Here is a 24,587-nt window from a genome sequence, read left to right as displayed (position 1 = left end):
CTTGAGAATTTAGAAAATGCCTTCAAGTATTAATTACTTTTTTTTGGTGATGATAAGGTGTGTTACAGATCATTTACAATATCCATTTCAAATTCTTTATTTAGTATTTAAATACCACTTTAAAGTGAAAGTACAGTGGAACCTCCCGATAACGACATGCCAGGGGACCGAGTTTTTATGTCGTTATCCGGAGGTGTCGTTATTTAGAGGTTTCCAAGATGGCGGACAAAATGGGCGTGGTAAGGCCCGCGGGACCAGTTTTTATTAACATTGACAAAACAAATAAAACATTGTAGTGTATTCCTCTTAGAGGGTTCTTGTGCGTGTGACTTTTAGGTGATCTGAACTGAGTACACTGATTGTGTGCTCCTGGAATCTACATCTGTTCCCTATTTAAACCATTCCCCTTTGTCTTACTTTTTCTTATGTCATTTCAATTGTAAATCTAGAAGGTTTTTTACTATCCAATTTTCTTCCTTTTTACTGGCGCTGATATGACATAGATGTGTCACAAGCGCTGTAAAACCCTTTAAAACAAACAGAAACAGGTAATTCGGACGCTGCGAGTTAGATAAAATTCCTCCTCCTCCCACAAAAACACTACAAGTACTACTACTACAACTACTGCTACTACTACTACTACTACTACTACTACTACTACTACTACTACTACTACTACTACTACTATACTGCTACTACTATTATTATTACTACTACTACTACTACTACTTGTATCACCACATAATATCACATTTTCCAAGATTTTGTGTTTACTTGCTTACACTTACATTTATACCTTGGTTTTTATTAATGCATATCAGCCAAGATTCGTCAAAAAAATCTGCGTTCTCATTGGTTTCAAAAGCTGCGTTATCATTGGTTCAAGCAGGAATCGTTTTTATAAACGTTGAGTACTCATACTCGGTATTTTTAGTATCAGATATCTACGAAAACTGCCGAAAATCGCCAAAATGATGTCGTTATTCGGAGGTTTTATCAAAAAGTGCGTCGTTATTTGGAGGTTTTTTTTACTGTTCTTAAATAGAAAAAAAATCGGGACCACGGGTCAATGTCGTTATCAGGAGGTTGTCGCTATTCGGAGGTGTCGTAATCGGGAGGTTCTACTGTATATGGTATTAGCAATATGAATAAAAATTACCATCGCCGGATAACCTCTCAGGAAAATTTTTCTTCAGTTAAAAATTCCGGATGGGGGCAAAATAGCCGGATTTCCGGTTAACGCCAGAATTAATGACATTATAGAAGTAAAATGTTTCATTTTCACTAGATATAAATGGGTTTGCAAAGGGTTTGAAATTTTCTTTTGTTTTCCCACATAGATATTAATTTTTATCCCAGTTTTTAGATGGGGTCGACATGTACATAATATATGCCTGACATCCGAACCCAATTATAGGCCTCGTTTAACATTGTTGGAATGGACAATATTTTGCATCATTTTGGAGATTTCCATTACAGCAATAGGCCCATCATGAATTGGGCTATTAGACCTGCAAATTAGTGCATATCGGATGCAGCCAATACAATCAAAATTCAGTTATGAATTATGATAAATTCATGTGTTTGTTTGATCCAATGACTACATTTGTATCAACCGCCACAATATAAACATCTGAAGGGTCACTTTGATATTGGGCGTATTCAGAATTCGAATGGGGCTGTCCCTCCGCCATGTGTCCAAAAGTTTGTTCTGTCGATTGAACGTAATCAGGATGTGATAAGTTAGATAAATGTGTTGTCGGAATTTCTGGTATGTTTTCAGTAAAGACGGTTGCTGGTGTTTCAAAAGTATTATGGACTTGTGATTGGACAACGTTGTCATTGACATTAACTGTTGAGTCAGAAAGTAAGAAGAGTGCTTCATTTTCTGGCATCTTGCTCCCCTCACGATTTACAACTTGGCTTGGAGTTTGAGGTAAGCAAAACAATTCCTCTATTTTGAAATCACTCACATCATTTACTGCATCCATAAACAGTGTTGTACTATCTGATGATTGAGGAGGGGAAGGTTCAATTTGTACGTGTGACCTTTGTATATCACTTATTGTATCTGCATTTGTTAAAATGTTTACGTCGGGCAAGAATACATTTGCAGTCTGCATTTCTTGGCATTCCAGGCTTATTCCTTTGCTGTCGTTTACTGGAGCAATCAAATTTTCATCTTCAGCTTTGATTTTATCCTTGCTGGTTGTCAGATTTTTCAAGCTATTTATCAGATTTATATCATCTGCGATGTTTAAAATTGGTAAATCTTTTATCTGGTTGTCAGTTTTAGTGTTTGCATTCGCTACTTTCTGGTGAAAAGTTGAATTGCTGAAGTGAAAACTATCATTGCTTTTACTTTGCACCGGAATATCAAGTATTGTCTCCGTCGGACTCACTTTTAGATACGAGTCAGCAGGTGAAGAATTACCCTGATTAGCACACCACAGTGGGTTTTGTACATACTCAGGATCAACAGTTTTTTGTTCTTGCTGCTCTGACAAGGGGCTACCACAATTATCTTTTAAAGAGTTAATAGATGTTTCTGAACTTGATACAGTCTCACCCGATGGCTGAACCATGGCAATTTGGTGATAGGGCGGCAAACTATTTTGACCCGAGTCAGTATTTTGAACTTTTACGAGATTTTCCCCCCCTGAATATTGAAATGCTTTGTTTGCAAAGACCTCTGAATCTACCTCAAAATTATCGTCTGGTTTAATAGCCAGACCATCTGTTGTACTTTTTCCCTGAATTGGGAGATCCGTCCTGCTCTCAGACTCCAAAATGACTGTCGGTCTTGGTAGTGATGGACATTTTGTTGAGGGCAATTCCGGTTTTTTAATTTCCTCTTGGTCTTCGCCATTTTGGCACTTAACACTGTCATCAATGTTTAGTAGTGGTCTACGACTACCCAAGGGTGAATAGCTACCACCCGAATAGGTATTTCCAGATGAAGATGAAGCAGAAGAAGAAGAGTCACTCGGGCAGGGCGGTGGTAGCTGAAATAGATATGAATGGATTACATTATTAGAATCGATGGTTTCTTGACTAGAATACAAATCAAACAAACAATATAGCACAAATCTCAAAATAATTGTCGTGCTTGAAGCTATTATGCCTGTAAGTTAAGTTCTATCTAAGCATCATGGGCATGTTATGAACGATGTAGGTGTTTAATTTTCTCGAGGATTGGAAAACTTCATTTGTATGTTATTTAAGCACATTTGATGCAACTCTTTGAATATGACTATATGACTCATGTTTTTAATACGTAAAATTAATAAATTAATTAGTGTTTCATACATACAGCATGCATGAAATCACACATTCCTCTCTGTCCAAACCAAATCACATACGCCCTCACTCACTCACTCACTCTCTCTCTCTCTCTCTCTCTCTCTCTCTCTCTCTCTCTCTCTCTCTCTCATCCACATACAATAGACACACACACACACACAAACACACAAGCAGGCATTGATATTATACCCGAATACTTAAGATTAACTTATCAATTTGATATATCTAAATACTTATACATTTCTTACCGGAATATTCTTTCTCGATTTCTCCCGCCTCTTTCGACATATGCAACTGAAACGGATGATTAATTGCAATGTTTATGTACAGTTGCTCAAATAACTGCATGAATTCCAGTTTCCCAGAAATCAATTTTATACTGAGCGTCAGTTTAAACTTGCCAGTGATTATCAACTTTATTACTGTTAGTCAAAGTGACATAATTAATACAGCATTGGAAAGTTAAGAAAATTCCAGGTATATTGCGAATGTGATTAAGATCCCTACATGTTTACCCAAATGGGGCGTAGTTGAAAAGCATCCAACATTTCCCAGAATGCAAAAGTAAGTGCAAATGCACAAAGTTGAGGAACACTTAACTCTTCTTATTGTCTTTGTGTGTGTGTGTTTTTTTTTTTTTCTCTCTTAATTTTTTTTTTTCCTTTGGTCAAATTTAATTAATTGAAAATGACAATTTACAAGAATATGCTGTAAAAACTGGCTACCTTAATACAATAAGATCTAAATGTTTTATTCGGTGACTTAGTAAACAATGTGACAATAATAATAACAATGGAGCTTTTCAATCATGGGTATGCCCCTGCTGCCTCTCTACATTCACGCACAAGAGAACGCATTGAATTTGTCTGTGCTTCAATTCTTTTTGGAGGGTTAGCAGTGTATTCTTCTTTCAAAACCGTTTGAATCTCCTAAACCGTTTGGATGCCATTCCTTTTGCCAAGTCACTGACCTAACTCATCCCACATGTGTTCGATAGAAGACGTGTCCAAAGATATCTAGTCCAAAGCATTCTGTTGCCAGAAAATCTTAATTCACACTGGCCACACGGGGTCTGCTTTATCCTGCTAGAATAATTTGTTATTTATGTTGACTGAAAAACGGGTTCAAATGTTGTCCCAAGACTGAGTCATGGTACACTGTGTGCTGTTATTTAACCCTCAATACCGCCATGCCCTGCACGGTGGTTAGTTTTATATAATCTGTCCATACCACAATGGACCAGCCGCCACAGCTCAAGACCTCTTTCACCCATTTAGCAGTGTAACGAATACCTACCTGGCGCCATATTGTTTGCAGTCTTTCAGCAAAAAAGTTCAAACTTCCTTTGGTCAGAAGAAAAAATTGGTCCAAATGATGATGGAAACAACGTAATTAAGCAACAACTCATGACACCTTACCATCTTGTGGTGTTCATTGAGAAGTGTGAATTTTTTCAGATTAAAATATGTTCTTGTGTATTGTGGTTATATTTCCGCATGTTTCTTCCCAATAGCGATGTATCTACAGTGCTTAATGGAATGCACGTAGCATCCGATGGCGATCTTGATTTTTCCCTTATTTTGAGCTGTCGATTTTTTGCTATCTTTTGTAGCGTTGAATAAGGTACAATAAAGTTGGTTAATCTTTTAAAATTTAAGACAATTCGTTTAGAATTTTATTTTGAGTTCACACTATAGTCGGTATTATTAAGTGTTACATGTTATTATTACGCTATAGGAGGTTAAGCTCTGGCCAGTTTATATTGATGGTCATTAAAAATATTACATATCCTATAAAAACCACACCATCCAATCATCATTTAATTTGTTAACCCATCCTTCTCTTGTGCCTTCATAATCATACTCTTATATGCTCACCACATTAATCAATCATAAACCTCCTTAGTCAACAACGCGTCAAAGTGATACTAGGCTGCTAGAAGCTGTGGACTGTAAAAAGTAATAAACAAAAATGAATATTACAGCTTCAAAAAAGAACAAAATACCAAACATGGAACGTTTTGGGCTCAATACCCTTCTTCAACCAACAGCAAAAACTAATAAAGACATAAATACATTACTAAATTGGAAAGTAAACCAAAAAAAGCTGTTCGATATGTGTTCACACATTTTTCTACAGAGAGAGGACCTAAAACATATCTCTGTCGTCCATCTGGAATTTAGTAATGTATTTGTTCACGTTTACTCTGACATTCAATAATCAAGTAATTTCATTGCAAGCGAGTAAAAAATATCCACTTACACGCATACTATGACAAGGAAGGTTATTGCGATGATAGCCACCACACTCACAACAATTTCAATAACAACTCCAGTTGATATTCCATCCTTTTTACCTGTCAAAGAAAAAAAAGTTGGCTGATTTTTATGAAAGGAGCATAACAGCATCTGCGACACTTTAACGTTGCCACAAAGTTCCCAATATTTCAAACGGGGAGATTCCAAATGACATGCAGATGGACCTGCTTCAAATCTCGTGCGAGTTTCTGACTTTCTGTCCATGCAGTATGTAGCAATGATTGGGTAGCTCATCCCGATAAATCGGGCAGAAAGTGCTTTGCATTTATTTAATATCTTATTCAGAGTATTGGGGGAGGTGGAGAAAGGTGGCTGAGTGGTTTTCATCATTACACTGTGACCTGGAAGATTCCGGGTTCGAGTCCCGCTACAGACACTTTCATATTTTTATTTGGGAAATATTATTAACCCCCAATGTGCTCACTTTGGACAACAAGGGTGATTCCTCTTAACATCAGATGGATCATTTACATTCTTTCATGAAATGCCTAAGCGACATCTGACGATAGAAAGGCGCAATGTTTTTAATTCATAGAGCAACAATCAGTCGTAATTGGTCATTTAAGACAACAAAAACTAGAATAAACATTACTGGTAGGGCCTTACGGCTCTGATGGACTGGAAATGCTAGTTTAGACAGCCTGTGATAAACAAACTTTCCGGGTTTCAATTAAGCAACCTAGAGACAAAGACTCGCCCTTTATGTCTGGTCTATTGCATTAGTACTCCTCCTCAAGAATGAAGCCAGTGTCTTAAATGGTAATTTTGGACCTTTGGTCTGCACGCACATTAATTTGTCGGCCTGACTGTCATGCGAAGTCCTTGGGAAAAAAGCCTGGTTCTGGCCGCAGTGCTTGTTGTGAGGAAAACAGTCAAATGCATAGTTATTCTTTTGGGAGATGATATTTTTTTCTTTGTAAATCATTTCTCTGTTCTGCATTTTTATATTTGTTATTTTGAATTATTTATAATGGAAGCATTTGAGTGTATTCCTCTTAGTGGGATCTTGTGCTGATGTCTAGGTGAGACATTTAGGTGATCTCAAACTAAGTGCAAGTGTTCTCTTGGAATCTACATCTGTTCCCTATTTGAACCACTCCCCCTCTTTTTCCTTTTTCCTCAAGTCCTTTTAATTGTACATCTAGAATCTTTTCACTGTCCAATTTTCTTCCTTTTTACTGGCGCTGATATGACCTAAGTGTGTTGCAAGCGCCGTAAAACCCTTAAAAACAAACAAACAAACAAGGAAAAATAATTACAATATTATAAATCAAAAGTTTAAGAATTGGAAAAAAAGTTTATGGAACAGTGCTAAACTAACCAGAAAGAAAACTACAAGATATTTCTGTTTTGATTTTAATTGTCATGTTCTGTTTGTTTTGTTTTTTTTAAAATCTGGTTTTTGTTCTCTTCTTTTTCAGATTTCCAAACAGATGGGAAACCAAATGATTTTAGCTACGCCCCCCTCCCCCCCCCCCTCCCCCATTCCCCACCGTAGACAAAATATCTAATCATTTGACTGCCAATCATTTGCATACTTCATTATATTATCCGTACCGAAATATTCTTCTTGTATCATTGCTCTGTGCACTTCACTGCCAGCAACACTTTACTTGTGTGCATTGTGACCAAACAGGTATATATTTGCCACTCCATAATGAGTAAGCTTTGAATGTAAAGCAAAACTATATTTGCGTGATTGTTTCCTCCTTTAATTTAATACCATTTTAATAATATTATATCATTTTGCTCTAATGGGCACATTTTATAGATTTACATACTTTTTTCTTTTAATGGTACAACCTCAGTCCACTGCCCTTCTTTGCTCTGCCCATCTTCTAACATCATCTGCAAGGTAGCTTGATACTCTGTGCCCACCTGAAGGTCTTTGATTACATACGTGTTGTTTTTTGGAGAGATGGTCATTGACTTAATCCTGGTCGGGTCTGAAAAATAAAGATTAAAGATTAAATAAAATCTTATTTAACCCAAGTAATAAGTAGTACACAAAGATTGGTCACGGGCTGGATGATGGGAATGGGGGTCGATGGAATTTTGCCGGGTTGTTCACCAACTTCTTAATTCATGCAACTAAATCTGAGCTAAAAATTAGTCCCTAGATTCCCAGTGGTGCCCAGTAAATCTATCTCAAAAACAAGGTCTTGGCGTCCAAAATGTTTACCACTTTAGACTTCACTAACTGAATGATTTTGGATTGTAACTAAATCGACGAGTACATACATCCAGGTCTGACATCTTACAGGCCAAGTTTAATATTGTTGTCATGGACAATATCTTGAGTCATCTTTTTAGATTTCCATTACAACAATGAGCCCATAAGGAATTGAGTTATCAGACCAGCAAATAAGTGCACGTTGAATAAAATACATATCACAGAGATAGCCATAATGTTTTTTCAAATCTTTTACTATAATTAGGACTATCTTTGTGAATAGAACAGCAAAATATCAAAATAAGTGGATAAGCGGTTTTTTAATAATATAAAATAATGCAGCATAAAAAATTTCGATATCGGCGAAAAGATGACTCTAATTATTGTGGCATTGGCGCTTTGTAACTCTTTAAAGAAGACACTTGTTGCTATGCCTGGGAAACGCTATACACATCCAGTTACAAATCTGTCAAAACCACAATGAAGAAACCTTGAGAGATAAAAATTATTTTATGCTTGGAGGGGATAATCATTGAGGAAATTCGGTAGAACATTTCAAGTTGGAAAAAGAGACTACGTTGCGTCATTAAAGAGGATGGTGGAGCTATTGATCACTTAAAGTGCTAACTTTGTAATTGTTGGACCAAAATAGACATTTGAGTGTGCTATATAGACGATTTCTTACATTATGAGGAGAATTATGATGAAATTAATGTTTCAGGTGGCATAATCAATGTTTGCTAAAGATGGCAACAAAAGTTAAGATCATCGCCATTTTACTCTATGCAAAGTTGCGTCATTTTTCTCTGATATTGTATTTCTGAACACAGTTTTGAAAAAGCACTGTATCTTTTTATTTCTTGATGTATATTCTTAAACTTTTGACAGTCTACGTATAAGGTTTTGTTTTATTTGCCTTTTGAATTAAAAGAAATCTAATTGAGAGTCTCAGAGATACACGCCGACAAAGAGCGGTGCCTTTGTTTTTGTGACCACTTTATATAACATTATAGACACCACTAACGTACTCTTGACAATTTGCATTTCTTTACTTGGTCATTAATTTTGATTTGGGACTTTTTTACAATTTAGAGAATTCAGAGGTCATCTTTATTGATTGATACTTGAATACGTTTTCTCGCTAAAACAAAAAAAAAGTATTTTATCAAGATAACTAGATACGCCATGGGTTCCAAATAAACTATAACACACAAAAATCTCTACTATTTGTTGAAAATCTTCCAAACGCTATTGAGCAGCTTCAAGCAGGTACCAAATCATGGCAACTGTGTATACTTATTATTATATAATTCATTTTGAGCACATTTTGCAATGTGACCGATAACTCGAGCAAATGGAAAAAAGAATATAGATCGTCCCCTTTAGCCAAATCCATAATATTGTCTAGTCTCACCTTTACATTCTGATTTGATGCACCACTTGACATAATATTGCTTTACTAAGAATCCTGTATGATATGAGCACACATGGCGTTCCCAGGAAACCCTCACGGACTTGATGAGAGGATCGCAGGTAAAAGTGACTGGACTCCGTTTAGCTGAAATAGATATATCACGTTAACTCTCTCCTTACTGGCCATTTTCCAAATTTTTTACACAACTTCACACCCACCCAGCACAAAAATAGATTTTTTCTTACTCAAACAGAAAAGCAAGAAGCACATTCTATACATAATATTGTTTAGCAAAATGAACTCTACAAAACAGTATCGAGTTTTCATAGCGATAATAAACATATTTTCTTTAAATATTCTGATGTACAAAGGAAATCAGAAAGAGAAAATTGTTGGTTGCATCGTAACGAATGTGACGATTTTATTAATGTCATCGAGAGACATAGGGGAAGACTTGAGACAGACGGGATACAGACTTTAAATTCAAAGGAAAGTATCTTAAGATACGTTTAAGACAAATTGCCTCTAAGTACATTTCCTTAAAAACACATAAAGAATTATGTTTTTAATTGGTTGTTGAAAATAGAAATAGATTTTATTATAATAATAATAATAATAATAATAATAATAATCTTTATTGTCCAAATTCATGTGAGGTAATTCATGTGAGGTAAACAATGCTCAGTTTGGTTCATGGTATGAACATCAACACATTTACAAATACAGACACAGACATACACGAACATACACGCTTGCACATTGTTTCTACACATGTATACAAAAGAAATGAGCGTACATACAAACACATATACATACATACATACATGCAGACATACATACAAACCAGCATATCATCGTATATGCATGCCTACATTCATACATACATACATACATACATACATATATACATACACACAGACACACAGACAGACAGATAGAACGATACGATATATTTGCTGGGACAGCAGATAACCATATTATAAATATAGTGTCTTATATTAAGAAGAAGATGGCAATGATTGTGATGATGATGATGATAATGAAGATGATTATGCATCTGATTTTGATACTGCTATGGATCAAAATAGACAATGTACACATAATTTCAAATATAATTGCAAATAATTTCATTCTGTACAGGTTGCCTGTAGTGTCTCTTTTTTGTCCTAGAGCTCTTACAATATCCGTTTCTGTTCCATCGCCAGCTCCTCGGTTCACACCTATGTAAAAATTTCTTTACTAAAAAACAGAACGCCATAGTTTTGCATTCATTTTCTCATCCAGTCACTGATTACGCTTAGCATTCCTTGAATCTGTCGCAAAGTGTAGCCTTCCCATTGTTGGACCACAAACCCAATTTTTAAAGTCATTTATTAAAATCTAGTCCTGACGGTATGCGGTTCGATAAGGCACTTAACACACATTACCTCACTTGACTCGGGTGTGAATGAGTACATGCTTAAAGGCTGTAACGCATATTGCAATATGCGTTACAGCCTTTAAGCATGTAAGCCTTAGCCACCCCCATGGTAGAAACAACCGGAGGCTTTTCCTGTCAGATATCAGGGAAGAAAATTGAAGCTCTTCGACTTTGCAAGATAAAGCATGAGCCAGTCAGCTGTAAATTTAAAAAGTGTGTATGTGTGTGTGTGTGTGAGAGAGAGAAAGAGAGAGATTTAACAATCCTATACTTATATTGTATTTTTCTATTCTATCAAAATAACATAGAGGAATCAGTGGAATTTAAAATGGAGGATCCAAAACTTCTTACTGGGTCTTATCATACACTGCGTCCAATATATTCCGGATGAAATTTCATTAGACTTTTCAACAGACAGGCCGTAAGAGTAATAAATGTAGTCCTCTGGTCGCAAGTTAGGAATGGTGTAGCGGGAGACACGTGCGTTATCAATGCGTCTCCAATGAAGTGGTTCCTAAAAAAAAAAAGTAAATAAAAAGTGAGATGAAATAATATGGTTTATTATTCAACTCTAGAATATAAATTATAGTATTTCTTATTAACTGAGGTCATAATGATAAACTGAAAATCTAAAAGGTGTTTCTGGTGCAGAGTTGAAAAGTAAAGTAAGTCAAAAGTAGTCCCTCAGAGCCTTGATTTTATCCCCGTTTCTATAGAGTGAATTGCTTGCTATCCTTTGGATATGACGCTAGTCTACCCCAAAATACTTTCCGCCAGATCTAAAAGACCCAGCTTCCCAATCTCTGCTGGGTGGACAGTGGGGTCAGAAAAAAATATTGATTTAACCCGGGATCGAACTGTCTCTTTGCATGTGAAGCGATTGCTATACGACAGAGCTATCGAGAGTCCCGCAGAGTTGAAAAAGTATCCCCAAAATGTGACCAATCGTCACAAAATGGTATTATGTTGGTGAGAGTCAGAAGTCAAAAACAGATTTTAAAGTTAAAACGGGGACTTATATAAAATCATGTCGGGTTGAGTCTAATGCTGAAAATTAAACTATTTAGCTTTAACCAGTTAACTGTCGTGATTTGGAAAGAAACTTATAAAAAAATTTAACTCAAAAACTCGTCCTTCAAATATCGATCGATTTCAATTACTATCATCTTGGTGAAATCTCTCAAACCTGGGATTTCAGCGAAGCTAATTATCAAAGTCGGTTCAAATCAATGCCATTATTTTGGGAGATTGGATTTTGAACATCCAAATGAATAAGTAGATAAATAAGATAAATAAATAGATAAACAGATAATTAAATTAATTAATTAACTATGCAAATATGGGATGGTAGGCCTAGGCCCAGGTGAACATTTTGCAGGTCTGATAACCGAATGCAATAAATGGCTTGTTTTAACATTGTTGTAATTTTGTGTAGGTTTGAGAATATTTCCATTAAAACAATGAGACCATAACTATTTGAGTTGTCAGACCTGCAAATAAGTGCACCTCGGCCTATGCTCATTCTGGTTTCATGTATTTCATGTAGTTTACAATGGGTGTTAAAAATTATAAACGTGTCATCATTTCGCTCACCTCACACTTTCCAATAGGATTTGAGCCATAACACCAATAAACAGTTATGTTATATAAATCTCTATGGCTATTTTTCCAATCCAAGATAAGTTTATCATCCACTACTTTGGCCACGAAGGAATCTCGAATGTTTTCTGGAACTGAATTAGATTACAAATTTAGCATTGAAAAAAGTACAGTGTGACTTTATGAGCGGTTATACGGCCTAGTGTTATGACTCTCGCTTTCGGACCAGAAGGTCCAGGGTTTGAGGCCCGCTCTGAGCTGCGCATAGTTGAGCCCTTGGATGAGGCTCTTTACTCATGTTCTCTCACTTTACTCGGATGTAAAATGAGTACCTGGTCGTAAACAGCGTTATCCCTGTTCCCCCCCACCCCCCCCCCCCCCCCCCAAATATGGCAATATCGCCGAACAGAAGCCATGTGACATACTATATGTTCAGCAATGCTGTTGGCTAGGGATTCCTTGTAAAGCACTTCGAGCATGTTTAGTGGATATTGCACTATATACATGCTCGAGTTTTATTAATGTATCAATAAAAAATATATGACCTATCGTCTCATGACGGTATCATGTCTGCGGGAGCCAAAAGTCAAAAACTGATTTTAAAGTTGAAGCGGGCTCACCCGAAGTGCAGCGCCACAAGAGCGAGGTGATACTGAATAAAGAGGATTATATAAGCTTCAAAATAAGAGCAAAATGCGTCAAAAAGAATGTTTCTGGCTCAAATGCCTCTTTCAACCAAACATTGCAAAGGTTAATTTAATTATTTAAGAGTGAGAGAATGAGTATCTAGAAGTCAAAAATAAGAAGAATATTTTACTTCTGAAATTTTCGAAGGAAGCTTTTTGCTTTCTAAGCAATATCTCCTCAGATTTAGTCTTCCTGCCTACTATACTAACTCTTTTATTGTTATTGAAGCTCGAAAAAGTTTTTAAAAATTGTATGTTTGTTTTTAAGGGTTTTACGGCGATTGCAACACATTAAGGTCGTATAAGCGCCAGTAAAAATGAAGAAAATGGGATAATAAAAAGTTATAGATTTACAATTAAAGCATCCAAGAATAAGGCAGACAAAGGGGAATTGGTTCAAATAGGGAACAGAGGTAGATTCCAAGAGCACACTATCAGTGTTACTTAGTTTGAGATCACCTAAAAGTCTCATCCAGACACAAGCACGGGTCATATAAAATACATAAACAAAACATAATACAGTGCATAACAGAGATTATTTACAAGGAAAAAAATATCATCTCCCAAAACTAACTATACATTTGACTGTTTCCCTCCCAGCCAGGGTATCCGGCCAGGGTCAGGACAAAACCAAGTAATCTCAAGTAATCAAGACAAAGACAGAAAGCATGTTTGAAAACAGACATAGGGGAATAGAAGACACAGTGTGTACCCCACCCAGAAAAACATTATAGAGAATGAGGCTGATGGTAATTATCCAATATGTGTGAATGTGTAAAGTTATGACATTTCTGGACAAAATCTTTGTAAAACAAGTTTATCGTATTTAAAATTTAAATGCAACTTCTTAATCATGATTTTTAAAAAAAATATAACACCGAACAAATTAAACTCTACCTCTCGTATTCAAAGGGTCCATGAGCCAGGTGGATGGGTATTTTGAGTATCCTTCCGTTGTGTGAGCATAGATATTAATAGAGAATGGGTCTAAGCCACTGTGTGATATCGGCAATGTAGAAGATAGACTTCGGGTGCTATTTGACACTGTTTTTGTGCTCCCATCTGGAGTTTCTAATTGGTAGCTGTCAATAATCCCATTCCTCTCCAATACCTCAACTTGCTGAGAAGAAAAGAAAATTTACTGTATATGAAAATAAATATAATATGATGATGATGATGATGATGACGACTATAACAAGTAATAATATTAATAATGATGGTTCTGGTAATGATTACAATAATAATAATAATAATAATAATAATAATAATAATAATAAGAAGAAGAAGAAGAAGAAGAAGAAGAATGATAAATAATAATAATAATAATAATAATAATAATAATAATAATAATAATAATAATAATAATATATAATAATAATTATAATTATAATAATGTTGATGATGATGATAATAATGATAATGATAATGATAATAATAATAATGAAGTCATATCCATAGTTGCACCGTTATTATGCAAAACACGTGCAACATTAGAAACTTATATTCATGTGATATGTAATTATAAAGCTTTGCATCTTACATTCCAGTAAAATGTGATCTCATAGTCTGAAGTGTCTGAGGATTTGTTGACTACAAAACTACCTGGGGCGATTTTAGGTCCAGACGTTGGGGCTGTTGAAACAAACAATAAAATATGAACAGAATTGTCGCCGATGACAAACAAACAACAGCAACATGGAAAACAACAAAACACACAAACACACATATGCATATATATATATATATATATATATATATATATATATATATATATATATATATATATATATATATATATATATACATCGGGGTTCCTGACCTCTCATAGTGGGTAGGGGGGGGGGGGCACATACTGTGTCTTCTATCCCCCTATGTCTGTTTTCCAACATGCTTTCTGTCTTTGTCTTGGAATGAGATTACTTGGTTTTGCCCTGGCTCTTGTCGAATAACCTGGCTGGGAGGGAAACAGTCAAATGTATAGTTATTGTTTTGGGAGATGATATTTTTTTTCCTTGTAAATCATCTCTCTGTTATGCACTGTATTATGTTTTGTTTATGTATTATATATATATTTTTTATTTGTAAACATTTGAGTGTATTCCTCTTAGTGGGGACCTGTGCTTGTGTCTGGATGAGACTTTTAGGTGGTCTCAAACTAAGTACACTGATAGTGTGCTCTTGGAATCTACATCTGTTCCTTATTTGAATCAATTCCCCTTTGTCTTACTGTTTCTTGGGTGCTTTAGTTGTAATTATAGAACTTTTTATTAACCCATTTTCTTCCTTTTTACTGGCACTGATATGACCTTAATGTGTTGCAAGCGCCGTAAAACACTCAAAAACACATATATATACATCCAATGTATTCCAACTTAATGTCCTCAACGCTCTTTACAAGGGGTCCTAAACCAACTGCAACACTCAACATGTAGCACGGAACAATATGCCTATAACTATAATGCGTTTTTACAACAACAACAAAATTCTATAATGACAACGCCAGATAATCTTTCTACACCTCAGGTGATAGGGTTTGAGTAAAGAATTGTTTCCAACGACTCAAAATTACGTTGCCCATACTTGGACTCGAACCAGAGTCTTCAGGTCCAAAGGTGAGTGGCATACGCAGAGAGCACATGGTCGTACATAGTCTCGAAAGAAACATTGAGCTCTAAAGCAAAAAGAATTGTTGAAGCAATATGGCAAGCTGGTTTAAATAAAATTAAAATGTACAAAATAGAATGTGGCAGATAGACGCATATATATAACAAAATATACGAGACATTATTTAGCGATGGAACGAATAGTCTGCAATAGTTGAATCAGATACTGTCCACATGATTGCTCTATCAAATAATAGCATATCATATTCAAAAACTGATTTAGCTAATCAGAATATATTCTTATATTTTTCTTTTCCAACTCACTATCAAGAACACAGAGGTACCAAAAATGATGACAATTAACATATTCGCATAATATAAAAATAGACATTGATGCAATCAAAATTAATACATCGATTAAAAACAAAACTAAACTAAAAAGAAAAAAAAGAAGAAGAATAGAAGTATAGATCTTTGATTTCAATTTCAGCTCACAACATTCGTGAATCGACCACACTACACTCAACAATATCCCTTTGTTTACATGACAGATCCGGTCGATTCTCATTTTTCTCTAAGAAGATAATGTAAACTAATATTATATACTTCATAAAGACATGCTTTGCTCACGTCGAGACTACTTTTATGGCAACCCCAATACACTACCTCGATACTAATAGAAGGCCTAAACATTTGAAATCTTTTCATAATTGTAGCCTCCCAAATTATGAGATTTCTTTTGAAGGTAAAATTAACAATGGCCCGACAGTTTTGGGGGGGAGGGTCAATAATTCTGGTTATATTATAATAATAATAATAATAATAATAATAATAATAATAATAATATAATAATAATAATAATAATAATATTAACAATAGTAATAATAATAATAATAATAGCAACAACAACAACAACAACAACAACAACAACAACAAAAAATAATAATAATAATAATATAATAATAATAATAATAATAATATAATAATATTAACAATTTATAATAATAATAATAATAATAGCAACAACAACAACAACAACAACAACAACAACAACAACAATAATAATAATAATAATAATAATAATAATAATAATAAAAACAGGGATTTACACAAAGCAGACTTTTGTTATGCAAAACTCATTTTGACAACTTTAGAGATGAGATTAATTAAAGCACTCAAATGTTGATATCAAATAAATCTAAAATCCTTCACAAAAGCTTGAAGATGGAAGAAAATTTCAGCAACTGGGCAAAAATCTCAGATTCTTATTAACATTAACAATGATCTGAACTGGGTCTATAGTATCCAATGATCATAGAAAGTGATAACCAAAGATCTATGGAAATTAACGGGAAGGGATTAATGTGGTATTAAAAGATACTACTCAAGACACGAGAATGGACTGGGACAGCTTGAAAAAAAAATAGCAACTTTGTAATACATGGAAAGCAATAGACGATGTCCCCAGGAGATGAGAAAGAAAGGCAGAGACCCACAGCAGCCGATGCGAGATTGTAATGAAATTTTGAGGACACAAATAAGGTTTACAAGTACAAGAGCAAAATGCTAGGGCATAAAAACACACGCAACATGCAAAATAGCTTTCAAATTCTTCTGAATACATGAAGTTTCTATTCCTTACAGAAAAGAAAGACTTCCTTATTATCAATTAAATCTTTTTTTTAAAATACGTATTCATTTGTTTGATAAATAACTTAATAAATATTTCCTATTAATACTGATTATTTATATCAAATGCTACACCAAGTAAAAGATAAAATAGTTATATATATATATATATATATATATATATATATATATATATATATATATATATATATATATATATATATATATATATATATATGCAAATATAAAGAGGATAAAGCTGGGAAGTTCCTACTCAGGCCCACAAAAAGCTGGATCCATTAATAAATTCTGTCTTTGATGTCAAAACTGTTTTAAATCAAGGAAAATATTGACATAAGATTGCATATTGAATAGCTGATAGAGGGGACAGTACAATGCATAGTAATATGATGACAGCCATAGTATTTCATGCCCCCCCCCCCCCCCCTCTTCGCCTCCCCGCGAGATTTTTTATCTTCTTTATTCTACCCCCGCATCATGGTACTTTAGTCTAAATTTATCGAACAATTATCGTTCAAGATTGTTTTGTTCGTCTAAGGTTCAAACAGTGGATTCTATAACTATCGGGTGTCTATGACAAATCTGACCTCATTAATTGTTGATCAACATTATGTATTGAATACAAAAACAATAAAACAAACAAAAATCAACAAAACAAACAAACAAAACAACAAAACTTCAAGACCTTCTTGGGGAGTCCAACCATCGGAGTACTCAGGTTTACTCCAGTATCCCAACCTGTATCCTGAATGTGCTTCTACTGTAAATTTTAGACGTGTATAAGCAAGGAAACCGCATGCATCATACGACAAACTAGTCAGATTGTCTATCAGAACCTGATGGTTAAGTGAAAACAAACCATTGATGAGAAAGCAAATAACATCATCTTATGATAAACATCAATAATAATGGAGCGTACAATATAAAAAAGATGAATATAAAACGGGTTGTAAAGATAATGCTGTGTAAAGCCGATCATAAAACATGGGGGAAGCATCTGCGAGAAATGAGCCTAAATAATATTCTTATATAATTTTAGACAACATAACGCACTCTGCAAAATTTTTAAATGATTGAATAAAGAGATAACATAAAATCCTTATATGTGGATATCTAAAATCTATTATGCATGGCGCCTGACTCTGTACAGCAAAAGGGAGGGATTTACAGGGAACAATATACAATAACCTCAAAAATAATTTGGAAAAAATACTTAGCGTGCAATTATAATATCAAAAAATGTCATATATCTATGCCATCGATCATAAACAATTTGCTGAGAATCGTACTAAAATCAAATCTTTCATGCTTGATCAACAATGGGAATGGATTTAAATAGACGTGTATCTAAATAATTGCAACTCTGATGACCCAAATTGTTATGATCTCATTGCTGTCATGGAAACACTATCAAACCAACGCAAAATATTCTCCATTACAACAATGTTAAATCAAGCCCACAATTGCGTTCTTTTATCAAGCTTGCTAATATCATGTTCACGTCGACTTAATTCTATTGATGTTAGTTAGAGTCCACTGTATCAAAGATAATTGAGCTGCTTTGGTCCGGACATTAAATGTGACCGATGATCTCAAAAAGTTAGTATGTCGGAGTAAGACGAGTTTTTATGGCCAAAATTTAAAATACGTATCTATTCAGAGAATGAGTATGTTGGTCTCATGATATTACTTGAAATCACCAGTTTGTTACACAGCGTTTATAAAATAATTCATATCGACGTCCACTTCTTTGCAAATATTATTATGTGCACGTCGATACATTCTAGGTTAGAGACCATCATTGTCTACATACCTTAAAACCTCCATTTTCTACATGGTCATGGCTCACTGACTTTACTTTGATTCGAAAGACTTTATCCCAATAGTTCTTGGCGTGCGTCCATTTGAGATGTAAACATCCAGGTTTGTCTGGGGAGGACGAGGTGATCAAAGCTTCCACTGGGTCTGGTTTAACTGAAAAGGAAAAACAGTTATACACATTACAATATGATGAAATGGAAATAATAATGCTAAACGCTTCTGCCACTCTTAATCAAGAGATAGATAGATAGATAGATAGATAGATAGATAGATAGATAGATAGATAGATAGATAGATAGATAGATAGATAGACAGACAGATAGATATAGAAAGAAATATAGATATAGGTAGAGAGAGGTAAACCGATAGAAGAATAGATATATAGATAGATAGGTAGAGAGAGATATAGATAAAGAGATATATAGATAGAAGAATATATAGATAGATGGATAGGTTGATCGATCGATCGATAGTGAAACAAGTAGACAGACAGACAGATAGATAGATAGACAGATGGATAGATTGATAGACAGCATATCCATAATGAAACAAATTTATATCCATAATTTCACTTTACCCATTGCGCATCAAAATGCTTGAATAAAGTCTCAGGCAGACCATATCGAAAGAATCACTCAATTCATTCTGTACTACTTCCCTGTTAGATGCTCTTTTTGTATAAGCGCGATTATAATATCCATTTCTGCCTAATAGCCAGATACTCATTCACACCAACGTCGAGTGGGGATAATGCGAGATAAGTCCCTTACCAAAAGCACAAAGTCGAAGCCAGAGTTTTAGATTTTTGTCACCAACCAGGTCATTGTCAATACTCAACATCGCTTGTCTCTACACATAGTGAGACAGCTTGGCCTTTAACGTTCCATTTTAATGAAGCATCTCTTGACTTTTTATCCATGCTGTTCTTCATGATGTACACTATGCTTACCGCAAGTCACATCTCCCTCTTTGTCCTAAAATTTTAGTATATCCATCACTGCCAAACAGGCATTCACTCCCGAGTCGAATGAGGTAATGTATGTAAATGTTCTTGAGCTTGAGCTTTTATATTGCACAGTATTTAATAAATGTTTTCAAAGTGCTTTACAATGGATCTCCAGCCGACATCAACACTTAACACGTAAGATGATGATGATGATGATGATGATGATGATGATGATGATGATGATGATGATGGTGGTGATGATGATGATGGTGGTGATGGTGATGATGACGATGATGATGGTGATGATGATGATGATGATGATGATGATGATGATGATGATGATGATGATGATGATGATGATGATGATCAAATACATACTGATATCATTAGTGTGCACTGTAAAATGGCTCTGTACAGAAATATTTAATTTCTTGTTAGTGGCTGTGACTGTCATGGTGTAGTCTTTTGGCATGGTGATTTTAGTCCAATTACACATATTTGTCGATAGATTAGGACAAGCTATCTGCGTACGTCTGAAAAAAAAAAACAAACAACAACATAGGTTTGGTATTATAAAATTAATATTTTCATCGGAACTGATCGATATGACTAAATGTGACCCATCGCCTGAAATCGGCATTATCTAGGAGTGAACTAAACGCAAACATGATATTATAAAGTTAAAATGACAAGAAATGGGACATTTTAGATCTTATCACTTTAAGAAGCTGTAATCATTCTCCTTAATCATCTTTCTTGATTGTCTTATATTTTTGACTAAAAATAAATTTTAATCATCAGTACCCCTCCGACATCAGAGATAAGTTTGTTTTTTTTTTTGTTGTTTTTTTTTTGTTTTTTTTAAAAACACAACTCATTTGGATATAGAGTGTTTTAATCATTCTTTTATTTTTGGCAAAGCTCAACTCGAGATAGCCTAGCGTGCACTCAGTTGATCTAGAAGAACAAGGTTCTCTGGGGCGGGAATTCTGGTTCCTTTGAAGAGAGAGAGAGAGAGAGAGAGAGAGAGAGAGAGAGAGAGAGAGAGAGAGAGAGAGAGAGAGAGAGATGCTCCGGTTTTACACCAGGAAGAGGGGAGACACTAGATGGCTGCCAATAGACTACAAACTAGACACTGTCGAACGGCGACAACTCTGTGTCACCAAGATCTCACCCCTAATTAATCGCCGCCTTTACTTTGGTGGGGGGTGATTGAGTATATCATGGGGAAAAGGAGTAATATTGGTGACCCTCACTGGACCATCCCGGATGTCGAACCGATACGCGGGCCCCATTAACGGACCGCCCAGAAACGGTCGACGCCTGGCCAGATACGTACTACCGCGTTCGTGTCGCCAGGGTCGCCAGCACGGTCGTGAAATAAGCGAGCGTCCAAACTAAGTTTAGCTGGAAAATGCGATATCGAGGTCAGCGACCTGACGCCCATTCTGTCCTCAATATCGAGAGCCAGAATAATGCTAAAAATGAGCTTTTATCAACGTTCTGGCCGTCCACAGCGTTGACATTTTCCCTACTACAAGAGACCCATCTTTACTCAAGCACGCAATCTTCTCGATTCCAGATCACAGGCTATAGGGTGGTCCAACGAGCACGCACTTCAAGGCTCAAAGGAGGTGTTAGCGTTTACGCTAAAGAGCATTCGAAGGTAAGAGTAATAGAAAGCGTCACGGACAGCAACGGGGTGAACAGAATTACCATGGAGACTGGTGGGTTGTATCTGCATAGCATATACGAACCGCCAAGAGCATCTTGGACCATACCACCGGTCCCGGTGGTTAGTCATCCTTACATCTTTCTGGGAGACTTGAATAGCCATCATCACGAGTGGGGCTACCGAGACTGCAACGAGGCAGGTAGACAACTCCGTACATGGACGGACTGTAATAATTTGCACCTAGTGTACGATCCTCCAACCAAGGGCACCTTCAGGGACACCCGCCAAAAGAAGAAAACTCCTGACCTCACCCTCGTAACGAAGGGAGCGAGCAGGGAACCTTTGCAGGTTAAGCGGACAGTCCTTGGTGACTTCCTGCATAGCCAGCACAGGCCGGTACTTGTCACAGCTGGAGTGACAATACCGAGGTGCAGTCTCTCCCACTCTGCAGGTGGAACGTTAGGGCACGGCCGTTCTGAGGCAGGTTTTCCGCTGCTGGTTTACCTACTGGTACCAGTTTTGAAAATAGTCTTAAATTTAATTTGTAAATGTCCGGAGTCAACGCTTGTTAACAGCGATTTGTTGCTGGCAACAAGCGCAGGTAATTTACCAGAACGTCTGGGCAATTGTTTTCCTGCTCCCAGCCGCTGGTTTTGTCCTCTGGCACTATTGGGTCATGAAGATTACACCAGTTTTTTTTTATAAGACGGTATTCAATTTTCGTCAATATATATTGAAAAGTGTCAATTGACATTCTTGTGTATTCGTGAAATCGAGAAGGATCTTTTTTAACTCACAAAAAAGATGTTGGTATTCACCAAAGTACCGTCTTTCTCTATTTATGCGGTGAACAGGATCATGTTTCACAGACTTCTTAACAGAACTTAATAACAAAGAACTGTCCAGAAGCATAAATTCATCTTCATAAGACATCGTGCTCTCTGGGTTCTAACTAGACGATATAAAATTCTACACATGTATGAGCTTTTTTTGCCAGCACAACTGCGGCCACGTGTCTGTTGTGCCTGCTTAGCAAGTTACCGGCGACTTGTGGCAGGGAAATCAGCAACAAGTTACCTGCTGCACTGCGGCCGCACACTTAGCAAGGCTAACTGGGAGGAATTTATTTCCTCGAACAGGTCTGCCCTGCTACTCTTCCCATGTCCGAGAACATAACCAGATTTAACAGGTCCCTGGTTAAGAGCGCGCTGAAAGGATGAGTCAGAAAAGATGTTAAAGGAGTACCAGCAGACCCAGTCCCAGGACGTAGCCGATAGACTACTTCAGTCTTTGGCAGAAGGAAGGAAGCAACGGTGGCAGGCGACTGATAAAAATGGGATCCTGACCGTAATATTGCGAAGGCTATGCAGGAGTGTGAGGCAGACACAATTGCCAAGAATATAAAGAACCGCAGCAAACGGGTCCCGATTCAGTCTTTTGAGCGAGTTATACACAAGGCAAGGTATCCGCAGACAAATAGTCGGACTGGGCCTCGTCGTTCAGTCCACGAGAAGTGGGTGCAGCCATTAGCAATATTAAGAACGGAAAATCAACAGGGGTAGATGACATATATCCCGATATGGTGACACATCTGGGCCCCAGGGATCTGTTCAGGTGCCAATGTTGTTTAATGTTTCGGCGACATGCCGAATACTTCCTCCCTGAGGCTGGGATACGTTGAGAAGGTCGATGTAAAATTTCGCAAGTGCATGCATATAGTGTCGAGATCGTTGGCAACAACGTCTAGAGAATGGGGCCCGAAAATGGCAGCAACCTGCCCCCCCCCCCCCCCCCTCAATGTCCGGCGGGAAACGATTACAATTGACTGGCTTAATAAGATCGAGAGGGGGAATGGGGGTACCCCTCTCAAGCGGAAAATGAACGGTGCCTCTGTTTCCAGCCTAAATAAGTCCCAGCAAGCCTTGTACTTAGCTTCTCTGACTTCGGACAGGCCTGTGCGTACGTGATGAAAGTCGGTTTGGACGAATCCAATCCCTCGGGGGTGGGGGGACATCGACTTCTTGAAACGGGGAGAGAAGTTGCCGGGCGTCTGTAGCAGCAAGAGGAGACACTGGGTGGCAGCGAATCGACTTCGGTCAAGAACCTGCCTCAAGGCACGCTAAATACATCAGTGAGGACTTGTTCAGCATGTACCCGTTGGCGTCAAGAGCCCGAAATCACAGAGCATCTAGTTGAACGTTGCGTTGTGATGAAACTTCCGGGCGGGTTTGCGACCGTACACGCATGAGGCGATGAGTTTGCGGTCTGAATAGATCATGATAACATGACAGTGTGACACCATTAGAAACTGCTACCAAGACCTGGCGGCGTTGTCCAGCTGCACTAGTTATATCAAAGGGCCCAAATACTCTGAATATCTTGTGAAACATCGCATCGTGAAGAAGCAATTCATGATGATTCATGTGCATGGAAAATAATTTGTGGATTGAGTAAATGGTCATAATATTGTAACGAATAGAAGCTTGTGATCAACACATTTTATTATAAAATTTATGCCGAGAATTTAAAATTAAATATAATGTCCGTCGACTAGGATGGCTATTAGCTTCTCAAAAAGTCTCAAATATGAGATCTTTAAAACAAAATATCAACCCCTTCGAATTCTTACGTTTGAGGATTTTCCTCACTTGGGAGGCGTCATGATTGACCGGTTTATATGGATTATAATCTTGATCTAAAAGAAGAAAACGTGTTTTATGAGCGATCGGCAGAACTTAACAGCTAGAATTGAGCTTTATTAAAGGTAAAAACTAATCAAATTAATAATTAATTAATCTATAGCAAAACTTTCTTTTGTATTCTCCTCCGGTCAATCAATGCAATTAGAGAAGCTATATCAATGAACTCGTATACTAGCTGAAACGAAATTCATCAGTAAGCAAAAGTGTACAAAATTCGTCTTAAAACATACCGTTTGCCTTCGGTATATTTCAGATCATAATGGATGTTAGGTGGGTT

General features: G+C 36.5%; 1 protein-coding gene across 3 annotated transcripts in view; it reads right to left on the bottom strand.

The window, feature by feature from the left end:
* Nucleotides 1–1,317: 1,317 nt before the first annotated feature.
* The window catches only part of LOC144960078 (uncharacterized), a 43,153-nt gene continuing 19,883 nt past the window's right edge, over nt 1,318–24,587 (bottom strand). For 2 of the 3 annotated variants that reach the window (XM_078893031.1, XM_078893044.1), the window contains exons 5-17: nt 24,541–24,587; nt 20,312–20,466; nt 18,980–19,140; nt 17,852–18,002; nt 14,454–14,545; nt 13,811–14,033; nt 12,222–12,361; nt 10,980–11,142; nt 9,209–9,352; nt 7,403–7,567; nt 5,566–5,659; nt 3,552–3,597; nt 1,434–3,005 (exon numbers count right to left, since the gene is read on the bottom strand). The exon at nt 24,541–24,587 is cut by the window's right edge and continues 89 nt beyond it. In XM_078893031.1, the coding sequence (XP_078749157.1) occupies nt 1,566–3,005; nt 3,552–3,597; nt 5,566–5,659; nt 7,403–7,567; nt 9,209–9,352; nt 10,980–11,142; nt 12,222–12,361; nt 13,811–14,033; nt 14,454–14,545; nt 17,852–18,002; nt 18,980–19,140; nt 20,312–20,466; nt 24,541–24,587 (3,021 nt within the window). In that variant the 3' untranslated portion in view covers nt 1,434–1,565. Of the gene's footprint in view, nt 3,006–3,551; nt 3,598–5,565; nt 5,660–7,402; nt 7,568–9,208; nt 9,353–10,979; nt 11,143–12,221; nt 12,362–13,810; nt 14,034–14,453; nt 14,546–17,851; nt 18,003–18,979; nt 19,141–20,311; nt 20,467–24,540 lie in introns of all 3 variants that reach the window. The other variant, XM_078893036.1, reaches the window with a different exon arrangement.

Source organism: Berghia stephanieae, chromosome 1 (assembly GCF_034508935.2).
Source record: "Berghia stephanieae isolate SIO BIC M18660-M18661 chromosome 1, UCSD_Bste_1.3, whole genome shotgun sequence".
Classification (NCBI taxonomy): domain Eukaryota; kingdom Metazoa; phylum Mollusca; class Gastropoda; order Nudibranchia; family Aeolidiidae; genus Berghia; species Berghia stephanieae.
Note: the sequence above shows the minus strand (reverse complement) of the source record. Positions and strands in the feature narration are given on the sequence as shown.